Genomic DNA, 17282 nt, shown 5'->3' on the forward strand with positions numbered 1-17282 from the left:
AAGGGTTAAATGAGTTTGGGCCACTGATCTCACACTGATAATACACAGAGAGGGATGCCCCGCATCACATCCAAGAGAGTCCAGCCTGGCCCAAAGTGGTTCTGGGTATAAAAACTGGCATCAAAGTGGGCAGATTGGCATTTTTTCCTAATTTGAATAAGTAACAGCTGTTTTCAAAGGGTTAAATGAGTTTGGGCCACTGATCTCACACTGATAATACACAGAGAGGGATGCCCCGCATCATACCCAAGAGAGTCCAGCCTGGCCCAAAGTGGTTCTGGGTATAAAAACTGGCATCAAAGTGGGCACATAGCCATATTTCATGATTTGAATAAGTAACAGCTATTTTCAAAGGGTTCAGTGAGTTTGGTCCACTGATCTCACACTACGTACACACAGAGAGGGATGCCCTGCATCACATCCAAGAGAGTCCAGCCTGGCCCAAAGTGGTTCTGGGTATAAAAACTGGCATCAAAGTTGGCAGATTGGCATTTTTCCCAATTTGAATAAGTAACAGGTATTTTCAAAGGGTTAAATGAGTTTGGGCCACTGATCTCACACTGATAATACACAGAGAGGGATGCCCCGCATCACATCCAACAGAGTCCAGCCTGGCCCAAAGTGGTTCTGGGTATAAAAACTGGCATCAAAGTGGGCACATAGCCATTTTTCATGATTTGAATAAGTAACAGCTATTTTCAAAGGGTTAAATGAGTTTGGGCCACTGATCTCACACTGATAATACACAGAGAGGCATGCCCCGCATCACATCCAAGAGAGTACAGCCTGGCCCAAAGTGGTTCTGGGTATAAAAACTGGCATCAAAGTGGGCACATAGCCATTTTTCATGATTTGAATAAGTAACAGCTATTTTCAAAGGGTTAAATGAGTTTGGGCCACTGATCTCACATTGATATTACACAGAGAGGGATGCCCAGCATCACATCCAAGAGAGTCCAGCCTGGCCCAAAGTGGTTCTGGGTATAAAAACTGGCATCAAAGTGGGCAGATTGGCATTTTTTCCTAATTTGAATAAGTAACAGCTGTTTTCAAAGGGTTAAATGAGTTTGGGCCACTGATCTCACACTACATACACACAGATAGGCATGCCCCGCATCACATCCAAGAGAGTCCAGCCTGGCCCAAAGTGGTTCTGGGTGTAAAAACTGGCATCAAAGTGGGCACATAGCCATTTTTCATGATTTGAATAAGTAACAGCTATTTTCAAAGGGTTAAATGCGTTTGGGCCACTGATCTCACACTGATAATACACAGAGAGGGATGCCCTGCATCACATCCAAGAGAGTCCAGCCTGGCCCAAAGTGGTTCTGGGTATAAAAACTGGCATCAAAGTTGGCAGATTGGCATTTTTCCCAATTTGAATAAGTAACAGGTATTTTCAAAGGGTTAAATGAGTTTGGGCCACTGATCTCACACTGATAATACACAGAGAGGGATGCCCCGCATCACATCCAACAGAGTCCAGCCTGGCCCAAAGTGGTTCTGGGTATAAAAACTGGCATCAAAGTGGGCACATAGCCATTTTTCATGATTTGAATAAGTAACAGCTATTTTCAAAGGGTTAAATGAGTTTGGGCCACTGATCTCACACTGATAATACACAGAGAGGCATGCCCCGCATCACATCCAAGAGAGTACAGCCTGGCCCAAAGTGGTTCTGGGTATAAAAACTGGCATCAAAGTGGGCACATAGCCATTTTTCATGATTTGAATAAGTAACAGCTATTTTCAAAGGGTTAAATGAGTTTGGGCCACTGATCTCACATTGATATTACACAGAGAGGGATGCCCAGCATCACATCCAAGAGAGTCCAGCCTGGCCCAAAGTGGTTCTGGGTATAAAAACTGGCATCAAAGTGGGCAGATTGGCATTTTTTCCTAATTTGAATAAGTAACAGCTGTTTTCAAAGGGTTAAATGAGTTTGGGCCACTGATCTCACACTACATACACACAGATAGGCATGCCCCGCATCACATCCAAGAGAGTCCAGCCTGGCCCAAAGTGGTTCTGGGTGTAAAAACTGGCATCAAAGTGGGCACATAGCCATTTTTCATGATTTGAATAAGTAACAGCTATTTTCAAAGGGTTAAATGCGTTTGGGCCACTGATCTCACACTGATAATACACAGAGAGGGATGCCCAGCATCACATCCAAGAGAGTCCAGCCTGGCCCAAAGTGGTTCTGGGTATAAAAACTGGCATCAAAGTGGGCAGATTGGCATTTTTTCCTAATTTGAATAAGTAACAGCTGTTTTCAAAGGGTTAAATGAGTTTGGGCCACTGATCTCACACTACGTACACACAGATAGGCATGCCCCGCATCACATCCAAGAGAGTCCAGCCTGGCCCAAAGTGGTTCTGGGTATAAAAACTGGCATCAAAGTTGGCAGATTGGCATTTTTCCCAATTTGAATAAGTAACAGGTATTTTCAAAGGGTTAAATGAGTTTGGGCCACTGATCTCACACTGATAATACACAGAGAGGGATGCCCCGCATCACATCCAACAGAGTCCAGCCTGGCCCAAAGTGGTTCTGGGTATAAAAACTGGCATCAAAGTGGGCACATAGCCATTTTTCATGATTTGAATAAGTAACAGCTGTTTTCAAAGGGTTAAATGAGTTTGGGCCACTGATCTCACACTGATAATACACAGAGAGGGATGCCCCGCATCATACCCAAGAGAGTCCAGCCTGTCCCAAAGTGGTTCTGGGTATAAAAACTGGCATCAAAGTGGGCACAGAGCCATTTTTCATGATTTGAATAAGTAACAGCTATTTTCAAAGGGTTAAATGAGTTTGGGCCACTGATCTCACACTACGTACACACAGATAGGCATGCCCCGCATTACATCCAAGAGAGTCCAGCCTGGCCCAAAGTGGTTCTGGGTATAAAAACTGGCATCAAAGTGGGCACATAGCCATTTTTTATGATTTGAATAAGTAACAGCTATTTTCAAAGGGTTAAATGAGTTTGGGCCACTGATCTCACACTACGTACACACAGATAGGCATGCCCCGCATCACATCCAAGAGAGTCCAGCCTGGCCCAAAGTGGTTCTGGGTATAAAAACTGGCATCAAAGTGGGCAGATTGGCATTTTTCCTAATTTGAATAAGTAACAGCTGTTTTCAAAGGGTTAAATGAGTTTGGGCCACTGATCTCACACTGATAATACACAGAGAGGGATGCCCCGCATCACATCCAAGAGAGTCCAGCCTGGCCCAAAGTGGTTCTGGGTATAAAAACTGGCATCAAAGTGGGCACATAGGCATTTTTCATGATTTGAATAAGTAACAGCTGTTTTCAAAGGGTTAAATGAGTTTGGGCCACTGATCTCACACTACGTACACACAGATAGGCATGCCCCGCATCACATCCAAGAGAGTCAAGCCTGGCCCAAAGTGGTTCTGGGTATAAAAACTGGCATCAAAGTGGGCAGATGGGCATTTTTGTCCTATTTTGAATAAGTAACAGGTGTTTTCAAAGGGTTAAATGAGTTTGGGCCACTGATCTCACACTGATAATACACAGAGAGGGATGCCCCGCATCATATCCAAGAGAGTCCAGCCTGGCCCAAAGTGGTTCTAGGTATAAAAACTGGCATCAAAGTGGGCAGATTGGCATTTTTTCCTAATTTGAATAAATAACAGCTGTTTTCAAAGGGTTAAATGAGTTTGGGCCACTGATCTCACACTGATAATACACAGAGAGGGATCCCCCGCATCACATCCAACAGAGTGCAGCCTGGCCCAAAGTGGTTCTGGGTATAAAAACTGGCATCAAAGTGGGCACATAGCCATTTTTCATGATTTGAATAAGTAACAGCTGTTTTCAAAGGGTTAAATAAGTTTGGGCCACTGATCTCACACTACGTACACACAGATAGGCATGCCCCGCATCACATCCAAGAGAGTCCAGCCTGGCCCAAAGTGGTTCTGGGTATAAAAACTGGCATCAAAGTGGGCACATAGCCATTTTTCATGATTTGAATAAGTAACAGCTATTTTCAAAGGGTTAAATGAGTTTGGGCCACTGATCTCACATTGATATTACACAGAGAGGGATGCCCCGCATCATATCCAAGAGAGTCCAGCCTGGCCCAAAGTGGTTCTGGGTATAAAAACTGGCATCAAAGTGGGCAGATGGGCATTTTTGTCCTATTTTGAATAAGTAACAGGTGTTTTCAAAGGGTTAAATGAGTTTGGGCCACTGATCTCACACTGACAATACACAGAGAGGGATGCCCTGCATCACATCCAAGAGAGTCCAGCCTGGCCCAAAGTGGTTCTGGGTATTAAAACTGGCATCAAAGTGGGCACATAGCCATTTTTTTCCAAATTTGAATAAGTAACAGGTGTTTTCAAAGGGTTAAATGAGTTTAGGCCACTGATCTCACACTGATAATATACAGAGAGGCATCCCCCGCATCACATCCAAGAGAGTCCAGCCTGGCCCAAAGTGGTTCTGGGTATAAAAACTGGCATCAAAGTGGGCAGATGGGCATTTTTGTCCTATTTTGAATAAGTAACAGGTGTTTTCAAAGGGTTAAATGAGTTTGGGCCACTGATCTCACATTGATAATACACAGAGAGGGATGCCCCGCATCACAATCAACAGAGTCCAGCCTGGCCCAAACTGGTTCTGGGTATAAAAACTGGCATCAAAGTTGGCAGATTTGAATTTTGTCCTATTTTGAATAAGTAACAGCTATTTTCAAAGGGTTAAATGAGTTTGGGCCACTGATCTCACACTACGTACACACAGATAGGCATGCCCCGCATCACATCCAAGAGAGTCCAGCCTGGCCCAAAGTGGTTCTGGGTATAAAAACTGGCATCAAAGTGGGCAGATTGGCATTTTTTCCTAATTTGAATAAGTAACAGCTGTTTTCAAAGAGTTAAATGAGTTTGGGCCACTGATCTCACACTGATAATACACAGAGAGGGATGCCCTGTGGGTCCTTACCAGACTTTGGAGCAAATGCCAAACTTTACTGAAACGGTAATGAAGATTAAGGTAAAACACACCTTTATCCATGGTGTTTTTGGTGCAATAAGGAGCTATCAGCAGTTTAGATTAATCTAACTGGTGACAGTTCCCCTTTAATAATGGTCATTATTTGCCCTTATTTTTACTTTGTTTAAACATAGCCTAAAGGGTTATCCTGGAAAAATTGAAAAAAAAAAAAGAACGAAAATTAACCCTTAACTAAAGAACTTATATATTCCTTGTTGGCTTTACTCGGAGATTGCTGGTCCAGTCACATGATGCAACCTTTCTTACAGTGATGTCCTACTTCCTTTCATTTTCTTGGGTATGGTGACGTCAGCACTTGGGGGCAAAGCCATCTCTCGTACCCAGAATGGCCTTCCTACACGTGCGCAGTGCGATCATTAGTATTGCAGCATGCATCTGCTAATCCCACTGGGTACAGGGACATCAATGCTCCCGTAATCAGGTTCTGCTGGCTACAAGGGCGGTCTTACTGGCTACAAAGGGGTCCTATATGGCTACAAGGGGACCCTGACATTGCAGGCAACACATAGGACAAATATATTTCAATGGCCCTGTTCACACATCTGTACAAGTGTTCAGGTCCACGTCCCGCGCTACAAAAAAATAAAGGATAGATTATAGTGCGGACTTGGATTTGCGGCACGAATCATTGTCTTCTACATAGTGCTCCGTAAACTGCGTAGCACTGTTACTGCACATTCATAGTGCGGTCCACCATTACAGGTCCGTATTCACTGGCTGAACTATGGATGTGTGAATGAGGCCTAACATAGCCTAAAGCAGACCTGTCAGCAGAAAACATTGCTGCAGGTATTGTTATTATAGAAATGTATTCAGGGTTAGCCGAGAAATGTTTAATAAGACGAGATGGGACAGCTAATTCTGGGATCCTGTTATGCTGACAAATGCCTCCTGAGTACTTTAGCCCTGTTTGCTTAAAGGGGTAGTGCGGCGCTAAACATTTATTCACAAAATACCCAGAACCACTTTGAGCCAGGCTGGACTCTCTTGGATGTGATGCGGGGCATGCCTATCTGTGTGTACGTAGTGTGAGATCAGTGGCCCAAACTCATTTAACCCTTTGAAAATAGCTGTTACTTATTCAAATCATGAAAAATGGCTCTGTGCCCACTTTGATGCCAGTTTTTATACCCAGAACCACTTTGGGCCAGGCTTGACTCTCTTGGATGTGATGCGGGGCATCCCTATCTGTGTGTACGTAGTGTGAGATCAGTGGCCCAAACTCATTTAACCCTTTGAAAACAGCTGTTACTTATTCAAATTAGGAAAAAATGCCAATCTGCCCACTTTGATGCCAGTTTTTATACCCAGAACCACTTTGGGCCAGGCTGGACTCTCTTGTATGTGATGCGGGGCATCCCTCTCTGTGTATTATCAGTGTGAGATCAGTGGCCCAAACTCATTTAACCCTTTGAAAACAGCTGTTACTTATTCAAATCATGAAAAATGGCTATGTGCCCACTTTGATGCCAGTTTTTATACCCAGAACCACTTTGGGCCAGGCTGGACTCTCTTGGGTATGATGCAGGGCATGCCTATCTGTGTATTATCAGTGTGAGATCAGTGGCCCAAACTCATTTAACCCTTTGAAAACAGCTGTTACTTATTCAAATTAGGAAAAAATGCCAATCTGCCCACTTTGATGCCAGTTTTTATACCCAGAACCACTTTGGGCCAGGCTGGACTCTGTTGGATGTGATGCGGGGCATCCCTCTCTGTGTATTATCAGTGTGAGATCAGTGGCCCAAACTCATTTAACCCTTTGAAAATACCTGTTACTTATTCAAATTGGGAAAAATGCCAATCTGCCAACTTTGATGCCAGTTTTTATACCCAGAACCACTTTGGGCCAGGCTGGACTCTCTTGGATGTGATGCGGGGCATGCCTATCTGTGTGTACGTAGTGTGAGATCAGTGGCCCAAACTCATTTAACCCTTTGAAAACAGCTGTTACTTATTCAAATTAGGAAAAAATGCCAATCTGCCCACTTTGATGCCAGTTTTTATACCCAGAACCACTTTGGGCCAGGCTGGACTCTCTTGGATGTGATGCGGGCGATCTCTATCTGTGTGTGCGTAGTGTGAGATCAGTGGCCCAAACTCATTTAACCCTTTGAAAACAGCTGTTACTTATTCAAATTAGGAAAAAATGCCAATCTGCCCACTTTGATGCCAGTTTTTATACCCAGAACCACTTTGGGCCAGGCTGGACTCTCTTGGGTATGATGCAGGGCATGCCTATCTGTGTATTATCAGTGTGAGATCAGTGGCCCAAACTCATTTAACCCTTTGAAAACAGCTGTTACTTATTCAAATTAGGAAAAAATGCCAATCTGCCCACTTTGATGCCAGTTTTTATACCCAGAACCACTTTGGGCCAGGCTGGACTCTCTTGTATGTGATGCGGGGCATCCCTCTCTGTGTATTATCAGTGTGAGATCAGTGGCCCAAACTCATTTAACCCTTTGAAAACAGCTGTTACTTATTCAAATCATGAAAAATGGCTATGTGCCCACTTTGATGCCAGTTTTTATACCCAGAACCACTTTGGGCCAGGCTGGACTCTCTTGGGTATGATGCAGGGCATGCCTATCTGTGTATTATCAGTGTGAGATCAGTGGCCCAAACTCATTTAACCCTTTGAAAACAGCTGTTACTTATTCAAATTAGGAAAAAATGCCAATCTGCCCACTTTGATGCCAGTTTTTATACCCAGAACCACTTTGGGCCAGGCTGGACTCTCTTGGATGTGATGCGGGGCATCCCTCTCTGTGTATTATCAGTGTGAGATCAGTGGCCCAAACTCATTTAACCCTTTGAAAATACCTGTTACTTATTCAAATTGGGAAAAATGCCAATCTGCCAACTTTGATGCCAGTTTTTATACCCAGAACCACTTTGGGCCAGGCTGGACTCTCTTGGATGTGATGCGGGGCATGCCTATCTGTGTGTACGTAGTGTGAGATCAGTGGCCCAAACTCATTTAACCCTTTGAAAACAGCTGTTACTTATTCAAATTAGGAAAAAATGCCAATCTGCCCACTTTGATGCCAGTTTTTATACCCAGAACCACTTTGGGCCAGGCTGGACTCTCTTGGATGTGATGCGGGCGATCTCTATCTGTGTGTACGTAGTGTGAGATCAGTGGCCCAAACTCATTTAACCCTTTGAAAACAGCTGTTACTTATTCAAATTAGGAAAAAATGCCAATCTGCCCACTTTGATGCCAGTTTTTATACCCAGAACCACTTTGGGCCAGGCTGGACTCTGTTGGATGTGATGCGGGGCATCCCTCTCTGTGTATTATCAGTGTGAGATCAGTGGCCCAAACTCATTTAACCCTTTGAAAATACCTGTTACTTATTCAAATTGGGAAAAATGCCAATCTGCCAACTTTGATGCCAGTTTTTATACCCAGAACCACTTTGGGCCAGGCTGGACTCTCTTGGATGTGATGCGGGGCATGCCTATCTGTGTGTACGTAGTGTGAGATCAGTGGCCCAAACTCATTTAACCCTTTGAAAACAGCTGTTACTTATTCAAATTAGGAAAAAATGCCAATCTGCCCACTTTGATGCCAGTTTTTATACCCAGAACCACTTTGGGCCAGGCTGGACTCTCTTGGATGTGATGCGGGCGATCTCTATCTGTGTGTACGTAGTGTGAGATCAGTGGCCCAAACTCATTTAACCCTTTGAAAACAGCTGTTACTTATTCAAATTAGGAAAAAATGCCAATCTGCCCACTTTGATGCCAGTTTTTATACCCAGAACCACTTTGGGCCAGGCTGGACTCTCTTGGGTATGATGCAGGGCATGCCTATCTGTGTATTATCAGTGTGAGATCAGTGGCCCAAACTCATTTAACCCTTTGAAAACAGCTGTTACTTATTCAAATCATGAAAAATGGCTATGTGCCCACTTTGATGCCAGTTTTTATACCCAGAACCACTTTGGGCCAGGCTGGACTCTCTTGGTTGTGATGCGGGGCATGCCTATCTGTGTAATATCAGTGTGAGATCAGTGGCCCAAACTCATTTAACCCTTTGAAAACAGCTGTTACTTAATCAAATTAGGAAAAAATGCCAATCTGCCCACTTTGATGCCAGTTTTTATACCAAAAACCACTTTGGGCCAGGCTGGACTCTCTTGGATCTGATGCGGGGCATCCCTCTCTGTGCAATATCAATGTGAGATCAGTGGCCCAAACTCATTTAACCCTTTGAAAATAGCTGTTACTTATTCAAATCATGAAAAATGGCTATGTGCCCACTTTGATGCCAGTTTTTATACCCAGAACCACTTTGGGCCAGGCTGGACTCTCTTGGGTATGATGCGGGGCATCCCTCTCTGTGTATTATCAGTGTGAGATCAGTGGCCCAAACTCATTTAACCCTTTGAAAATAGCTGTTACTTATTCAAATTAGGAAAAAATGCCAATCTGCCCACTTTGATGCCAGTTTTTATACCAAAAACCACTTTGGGCCAGGCTGGACTCTCTTGGATCTGATGCGGGGCATCCCTCTCTGTGCAATATCAATGTGAGATCCGTGGCCCAAACTCATTTAACCCTTTGAAAACAGCTGTTACTTATTCAAATTAGGAAAAAATGCCAATCTGCCCACTTTGATGCCAGTTTTTATACCCAGAACCACTTTGGGCCAGGCTGGACTCTCTTGGATCTGATGCGGGGGATCCCTCTCTGTGTAATATCAGTGTGAGATCAGTGGCCCAAACTCATTTAACCCTTTGAAAATAGCTGTTACTTATTCAAATCATGAAAAATGGCTATGTGCCCACTTTGATGCCAGTTTTTATACCCAGAACCACTTTGGGCCAGCCTGGACTCTCTTGGGTATGATGTGGGGCATCCCTCTCTGTGTATTATCAGTGTGAGATCAGTGGCCCAAAGTCAATTTTATTTTTAAATAATAATTTTGTGGTTTTACTTTCATGCCCATTTTTATGCCAACCGTTGGGTCTTTTTTGCCATTTTTATCACCATTCCTCTCAGGGCCCCTCACTTACGGTAGGGTATGAATATTATTCATTTTCTGTAAGAATAATAGCTAAAACAGGAAAAAGAAAAATCCTCTGAATAAGAAACTGCCGAATAAGAAACCAACTTCAGCCCCGAATAAGAAACTGGCCGAATAAGAAACCAACTTCAGCCTCGTTTTCTCTATTTACTGATACAGACCGCATACTACCTGGTTACAGACCTCACATCATATGTTCAGCTATGTACTCACTTCTTCTGTTTGTGGGACTTTGTAAAAAAGTTGCAAATGATAAATTGGGCGCTTAGCCCGGATTATGCAAACTTTTGGGTGAATACTCAAAACAAGGAGATTAAAAAAAGTTGCCTCTAAAAAATATTCACCCATCGAATACTGGTTCATAAATAGAACTTAGACCAAAAGTGGGTGAAAAAAAACTTAAAAGAGGCGCAAAGCTCTAGATAAATCTCCCCAATAGTTCTTCCCGTGTGATTTAGTGCAAACCCAACAGACAAAAAAGCCACAATACAGTCCATTGGAGCATGGCTTCCAGGGGACGCGGCTCTGTATACTGTCATACAGGCTCAAGGTATAGGATTCTGCTGTCCTCATATACATCTGTATAATCTACTCTTATATTTATGACCTTCAAAGGGGTTTTAAAAGTTAAAGTGACTGTACCACTAGGCCCAGGCTGAAGCACTGGAGACGGGCCGACCGACCCTTAGTGGGAAGAAACTCCAGCCCCTCCATGATGTGACTCCATTAGAGTCAATGGAACTCTATCATAGAGGGGCGGGGGTTTCCTTCCACTAAGGGTGGGTCGGCCCACCTCCAGTGCTTCAGCCTGGGCCTGGTGGTACAGTCACTTTAAATTTACTGACCATCTGTGTTCTAGAGCTTCGATGCCTGCATACACAGAGAACAATACCAGAAGCAGACAGCGCCAGACATTGTGTAGTGGTCGTGCTGGATTACTGCAGCTCCCACTAAAGTGAACGAGACCTTAGCTGCAGTAAGCAGGCATGACCACTACACAGCTGACTGTGAAGATGTACACAGAAGAGCCCTATACATTGAGGCACCTCACCCATCTGATATTGGTGACCTATCCTAAAGATAGGGATTAAGTAAATTTATCCTATCTAGATACAGACAAAAAGACAAATTAGGTCATCTCTCCTACAACACCATTCACACTAGGTGCAGGTTGGTATGGCTGTACTGTACTATGGCTGTTACTGTATACGTTTGTTTTGTCAGACTTTGCAGATCTCAACATACAAGTTCATTAGGAGCTGTGCACACCCTGTTTGCAGTGACTGTGGGATATTATGTACAGCTAAGGCACCCTGCTGCTATGGTCTGGAGTCAGCTCTGACCCTGGCTGTGCGTTGGTCAATAGCAGCCTTGACATATAAGACATTAAACAAAGGAGGGGGCTCCCTATGTTACCTATTTGGCTAATCTATATTGTGATTGTGGGTTGTTATGGAAATGGTGTCTGCCCTATGTATTTGCTTTTTAGTCCCTGTCTGAAATTACGCTTCAGAAAAAGAAAAAAAAAAAAGTTACAGACTCCCAAAAGCCGTACCAAAAATATTTTGTCATGCAAAATCAAATCCTTGTATGACAGTCAATAGAGGGATAAAAAGTCTTTAGGTGCCCAAAAAGGAGTTGTCCTGAAGGAGTTAAAGTGGATCTCTGTTTAATTTTTTTCAAATAAAAAATTATGTATGTATTGACTAGAATGGTTACACTGTACCTTCATGGACATCCAGGGGGGACACCATGAAAAAGGGGCAGATTTGTCCCTTCTCTGTGGTGGATGCCAGCCGTATCCCCCACTCACCTGATTGGGGTGGGGGCAATGCAATGCCATGCCCCCTACAACACCTGATTTATCATGATTTATGCCTTCTCGCAGGCGTAAATGATAAAAATCTACACTTGCTCAGACGCAGCTGTAGATCCATTATGAAATGCCTGCGCCAGGCACAGGGCCGATCGCCTCTTAGTAAATCCAGCCTAGAAAAAGGGACAGGGCTTTATTTAAGACTGGCATACGAGCATGCTGGTCTTAATAAATGTCCCCGGTGGTGAAATGTTACTGTATACTATGTTGTAACAATGTAACTAATATATGGACTAATGCCTCTAGACGTCTGTGGGGGCTATATTGAGCCTCACTATGCTTCCAGTTTCATAGAGATGTTTTTTTCATGCCGGATCTTTTATAAGTGAAAAAAAAAATGTTGATCTTGAAAATATTTTCTACAATGCATCACAGTAATATGGAGGCATCCTATGGCAATAAGACTTCTGTTTGCGGTGCAGAAGGTCAATAGCAGTATCCCAATCAACCAAAAAATGGCCAGTGTTGAAAACATCAGTGGATTCGGGGATGCATGAACTCTTGCTTTATTGGTAAGTCACAACAAATTTCTGAGTGCCAGGGCCCCAATTCTCAATTATACCTCTCATATACTTAAGAAAGGGGCCATGCCATTCCAAAACATGTTGTTTCTTGAGACTTACCAATAAAGTAAGCTTTCATGCATCCTCAAATCGATTGATGTCTCCCACACTCTAGTGCCGGCCATGTTCCGTCTAGGTTAAAGGGGTTATCCAGCGTTACAAAACATGCCCACTTTTGCCCCACTCTTGTCTCCAGTTTGGGTGGGGTTTTGAAACTCAGTTCCATTGAAGTAAATGGAGCTTAATTGCAAACCGCACTTGAACTGGAGACAAGAGTAGGGGGGGAGTGGCCATGTTTTTGTAGCGCTGGATAACCCCTTAAATTGTTAAACCACTATTGACCCTCTGCACCCAACAGAATACTTTGCTTCCTGGTATTATGAGGCTACAGTTCCCGGCTAACAAGGGAGCTTGGCTGCTTGAGTGCCATAATATGCACATAGATATTTTGCGTTCAGCATAACATAAATAGGTGATTTTAATTTAATTTAAGCTCACCGTTTTATAACTACAGCTACGATATTACCCTGTGGTTCGCCCTATCTTTTCTTTTAGCCATTTTATTGATATGGCAATAACACTATAGAGCCAAAGGAACTTCATGTGCCTGTACACGGGAAGATTGACTCGATGGAGGCCCCAAATGTTCTGTAATAATTGTCACTAGGACAAAGCAATCTAAACGAAACAATGTGCAATGTTCTCCTTTGTGCTGGAAACCGCTGTCTTTTATGCATCTCTATTAGAGCTGTCACATAGAGATGCACAGAAGAAGCTGTCTGCCAGCCTCTGTAGATTCTGGACAGCCAGAGAAGAGATTATTTGGGCACTAGCAGTATCTGAACAGTGTTGGAGCATCGGAATAACGCTTTGATACAGGAAAGCGGTGAGTATAGAGATGAGCCTGCTGCCGGAGGTGACATTAAAAAAAAAAAAAGAGCAAGATGGAGCAATGTGTCACACAAAGAAGCATAGTAGAAGTTGAGTCCTTTTTCAGCAACAGGTTGTCTTAAAGGAGCTTAGGCAACCACGGTCACCAGATCTGATACCACCAGTCTTCTTCCTTTGGTGTATGCTCAAAAGAAAGTTATAGGAGAAAACATGCCTCAAACTGTGGAAGATTTGAAGGAAAAATCCAATGTAAAGTTGCTGTTGCTTTGGCTTAAAAAAATCTGTCAGATATCTGTGTGTGTAAAAGGACCCTAGCCTCATAAGCCTGTTTTCTTTTTCTGTCATATGCATCTATAGTCACCAGGGGGCAGTGTACTACTTTCTAAGAAATAGTTGGCTTTGTATATTCACCTGTATTTTTATTGCGTAGTATTACTTTAAGCATTTAGGTATTTTACACACAGAAGGATTTTCTTGTCCGATACTGACTGTTCTGAAAAGGTTATATTCCATCGGTTGAGGAAGATATACAGATGGTGGCCCAGTTATACTTTCACAAGCCCCTAAGTATTAACATATGAACAGCAAAATCTCACTAGAAGTAAGGAGGGTGCAAACAGGACTGGAATTGATTATCTTATTGTTAAGGCTGAGTTCACTTAAAGCAGTAGTGTGCGGCAAAACCACACAGGTTGATTTTTCTTCTTTTTTTTTTTTCCATTTTACTATCTCTGTTTAAAATAATTCTGAAATCTTGCCGTTTTTATTTTGGTCACTAGGTTTAAAACTAAGCTGAGATTTCCTGTTCTGTACAGATCGTTTCCCAGCAGTCTCCTCCTTATCAGCACAGACAGGAGAACAGTGACAGGTGACAGCAGTATATAGATACCAGAGGCACACACAATCGCTGCTGCCAACAACTCGGCATCCTTTTGACCTAACAGAACAGCACTTGCTTACAGAAAGCATTGGGCCCTGTAATAGGACCCTAAGGCTGCATTCTCGTTCAGTGATTTTCCCAGTCCGTGATTGTGGTCCGGTAGCTACCTCCGTGATCCGTGCAAAACAGTCAGTTTTTCTTCTGTTTTGCATCTGTGTCCGTTTTTTTCACAGATCGGTTTTAAAGCAGTTTAAATTACATTGATTACATCACATCCGTGTACATCTGTGAAAAACCCGGATCTCATTGATTTCTATGGGCAATCCATTCCATGCTTCCGTTCTGAGCTATGACATGTCCTATTTTTAAACGGAACAGATCACGGATCTGTGAAATCACGGAACGCCTGAATAGCCCAATAAAAAGCATTGGGCTATAAAATTGTCTGTGTGCACGGATCCGTGAGCACAGACAACTTCCCGGAACGTGTGAATGTAGCCTAAGGCCATCTTCACATGGTGTAAGAGACCAGCCGGGTCACGGAGCGGCCAGTCTCAAAAGATCATCCCGGCCAGTACTGGCAGTACCGGCCGGATGATCTTTGGCGCCGCTGAGTTCTGATACTGGCGCATCCGTGTGCGCCCGCATCAGAACTCCCCACAGCACACAATGAAGTGGGTGAACTGACAGCTTTCTGCGGCCGCTATTCACTAAATAGCGTCCACAAAAAACTGACATGTCAGTTCTTTTGAGGTGCCGCGAGAGATTCCGGCAGGAGCGTATACTATGTGTATCCCATAAAAAACTAAGCAACGTAGCTTTTCGTAAAAAGTACGGCCATTGTTGCCGATTGCAACAACAGCCTTACTTTTACGAAAAGTTACATTGTGTGAACATAGGCTAAGGCTGCGTTCACAATTCCATATATTTTGCGGACCTACGGATGGTGGATGACTGTCCTGGATTGTTGCCCCGCCCGGCATGATAAGGTATAAACATTATGCCGGCAGCGAGGAAACTGTTTGAATCTCGGCAGCACTGTAATGACAGAGCAACACGGCCGTCTCCTTACAGTGCCGCAGAGATTCAAACATCATGCCAGGTGGGGAAACAATCCAGGACAGCCATTCACCATCCCTAGATCCGCAAAATATGCAGATGTGTGAATGCAGCCTAAGGCTGGGTTCACACTATGTATATTTGAGGCTGTATTTGTGAGGCTGTATAGCAACCAAAACCAGGAGTGGATTGAAAACACAGAAAGGCTCTGTTCACATAATGTTGTAATTGAGTGGACGGCCATCATTTAATGGCAAATATTTGCTGTTATTTTAAAACAACGGCTGTGGTATTGAAATAATGGCCGTTATTTACTGTTATATGGCGGCCATCCACTCAATTTCAACATTGTGTGAACAGATCCTTTCTGTGTTTTCAATCCACTCCTGGTTTTGGTTGCTATGAGGACCTGACATGAGGACCAAATACTGCCTGAAATATACATAGTGTGAACCCAGCCTAAGACTGTCATGGCATACACTGGTCTTTGTAAGTTTCCCCTAGAATAATAAGCCTCACTAGAATATGATAAGAGTTTGTTCACATAACACTGGAAACCGCCTATATTAAAATGAGAATGAAAAGATAGTCTTATTAACATAACAATGACTTAACTATATGCTGTACTCCTATTATATGCAGTGTATTTATAGGAGGAGTCCTGCTGTGTAGTAGGACAATGCCCCTGTAAGATTTAGCTGGCATCAGTTCTTATGCATACGTTTTGTTGTTACGTAAACTGAGGCCAGCCTTTGAATTCTAACAGGATGCACATAGGAAATCCTCCTAATCTTAGGGCCGATTGGATCTCTTCCAGGAAGCTAGTAAATGAAAATAACGCTTTATGAGAATTTCCTGTTTGGTGATGGTTCTGTAGTAAACTGAAGCAAGTGAATAGCGTTTGTGTTTTTATGTGAGCTGCCTGTCTCCATGTAAACATTAACTAGTGAGGCAACATGGCCAGGGATGGATGGTTATTTATAGAGGAGCAAGGTATTCAGCAGAACTGCACTCAAGATATGTTTACTGCCATAGCTTCTTCCTTATTCCCAGCGTGGCTCATTATCTGACATTTCTATATAGAATACCTTTGTGGATGGTAGAAATAAAGCAAAACACTTGGAGGAGATATAAGTGTAGGTCCTTGTGTGGCCCCTTAGGGTCCTATTAAACGGCCCGATCATAAACTGTAAACCAGCTTACTCGGCAACTACATGGGCCAACCATCGGACAGCAAGGGCTACACAGTAAGTGATGTCCGTGCAGCTCTTGCCTTTAGTGGAAAATAATTAAAGTATTACCTTACCACATTCCCTGGTGTCCTCTGAGGCCGGTCCACACTAACAGGCCGCCGGCTGTTCAGCCAATCTTTGGTCACAGCCTGTCTCGACCAGTGATTGGCTAAGCAGCTGCGGCCTGTCAGTGCAGACACCGGAACAGAAGGGAGCAAAAGGCAGAGCTGCAAAGACAAGGGAAGGCCTCCAGGGAAACCAGGGAACGTGGTATGGTAAGTTAATAGTTTATTATTTTATACTACAATCATTAGCTGTCGGGCATGCATCGCTATTACACATAGCGATGTGCACATGTGATTTTAGATCTGGACCTAAAGAAATTATCAGCCAATGATTGTTTTATCGGCTGATCGTTCTCGATATCGCTCTAATAGGGCCCTTACCCCAAGGTCTTTCAAAACCATACATTCTATAGGCCATAGGCTGTATCCATGTTTTCCAGGACTCCCTAGGGCTCTATCCAACCTCTTTAGCTTCCTGTAATCAAATGCAGACAGTTCAAGGGGTATTCCAAGATAAAACTAACTTCTCCACTATTCATAGGATAAGGGACAAGTAAGAGATTGTTGGGGGATCTGACCTCTGTACACCCCCAACCACCCACCCGGCCTTCTCCATAT

The 17282-nt window shown here is 43.4% G+C and overlaps 2 protein-coding genes across 2 annotated transcripts in view; one reads left to right on the forward strand and one right to left on the reverse strand.

Annotated features, from left to right (window-relative positions):
- The window catches only part of C11HXorf58 (chromosome 11 CXorf58 homolog), a 33646-nt gene extending 22280 nt beyond the window's left edge, over positions 1 to 11366 (reverse strand). The window contains exon 1 of the mRNA XM_069944365.1: positions 11344 to 11366. Within this exon, the coding sequence (XP_069800466.1) occupies positions 11344 to 11351 (8 nt within the window). The 5' untranslated portion in view covers positions 11352 to 11366. The remainder of the gene's footprint in view (positions 1 to 11343) is intronic.
- APOO (apolipoprotein O) overlaps positions 1 to 17282 on the forward strand; it is a 54738-nt gene that overhangs the window by 1074 nt on the left and 36382 nt on the right. The window lies entirely within an intron of this gene.

Source organism: Dendropsophus ebraccatus, chromosome 11 (assembly GCF_027789765.1).
Source record: "Dendropsophus ebraccatus isolate aDenEbr1 chromosome 11, aDenEbr1.pat, whole genome shotgun sequence".
Taxonomy (NCBI): domain Eukaryota; kingdom Metazoa; phylum Chordata; class Amphibia; order Anura; family Hylidae; genus Dendropsophus; species Dendropsophus ebraccatus.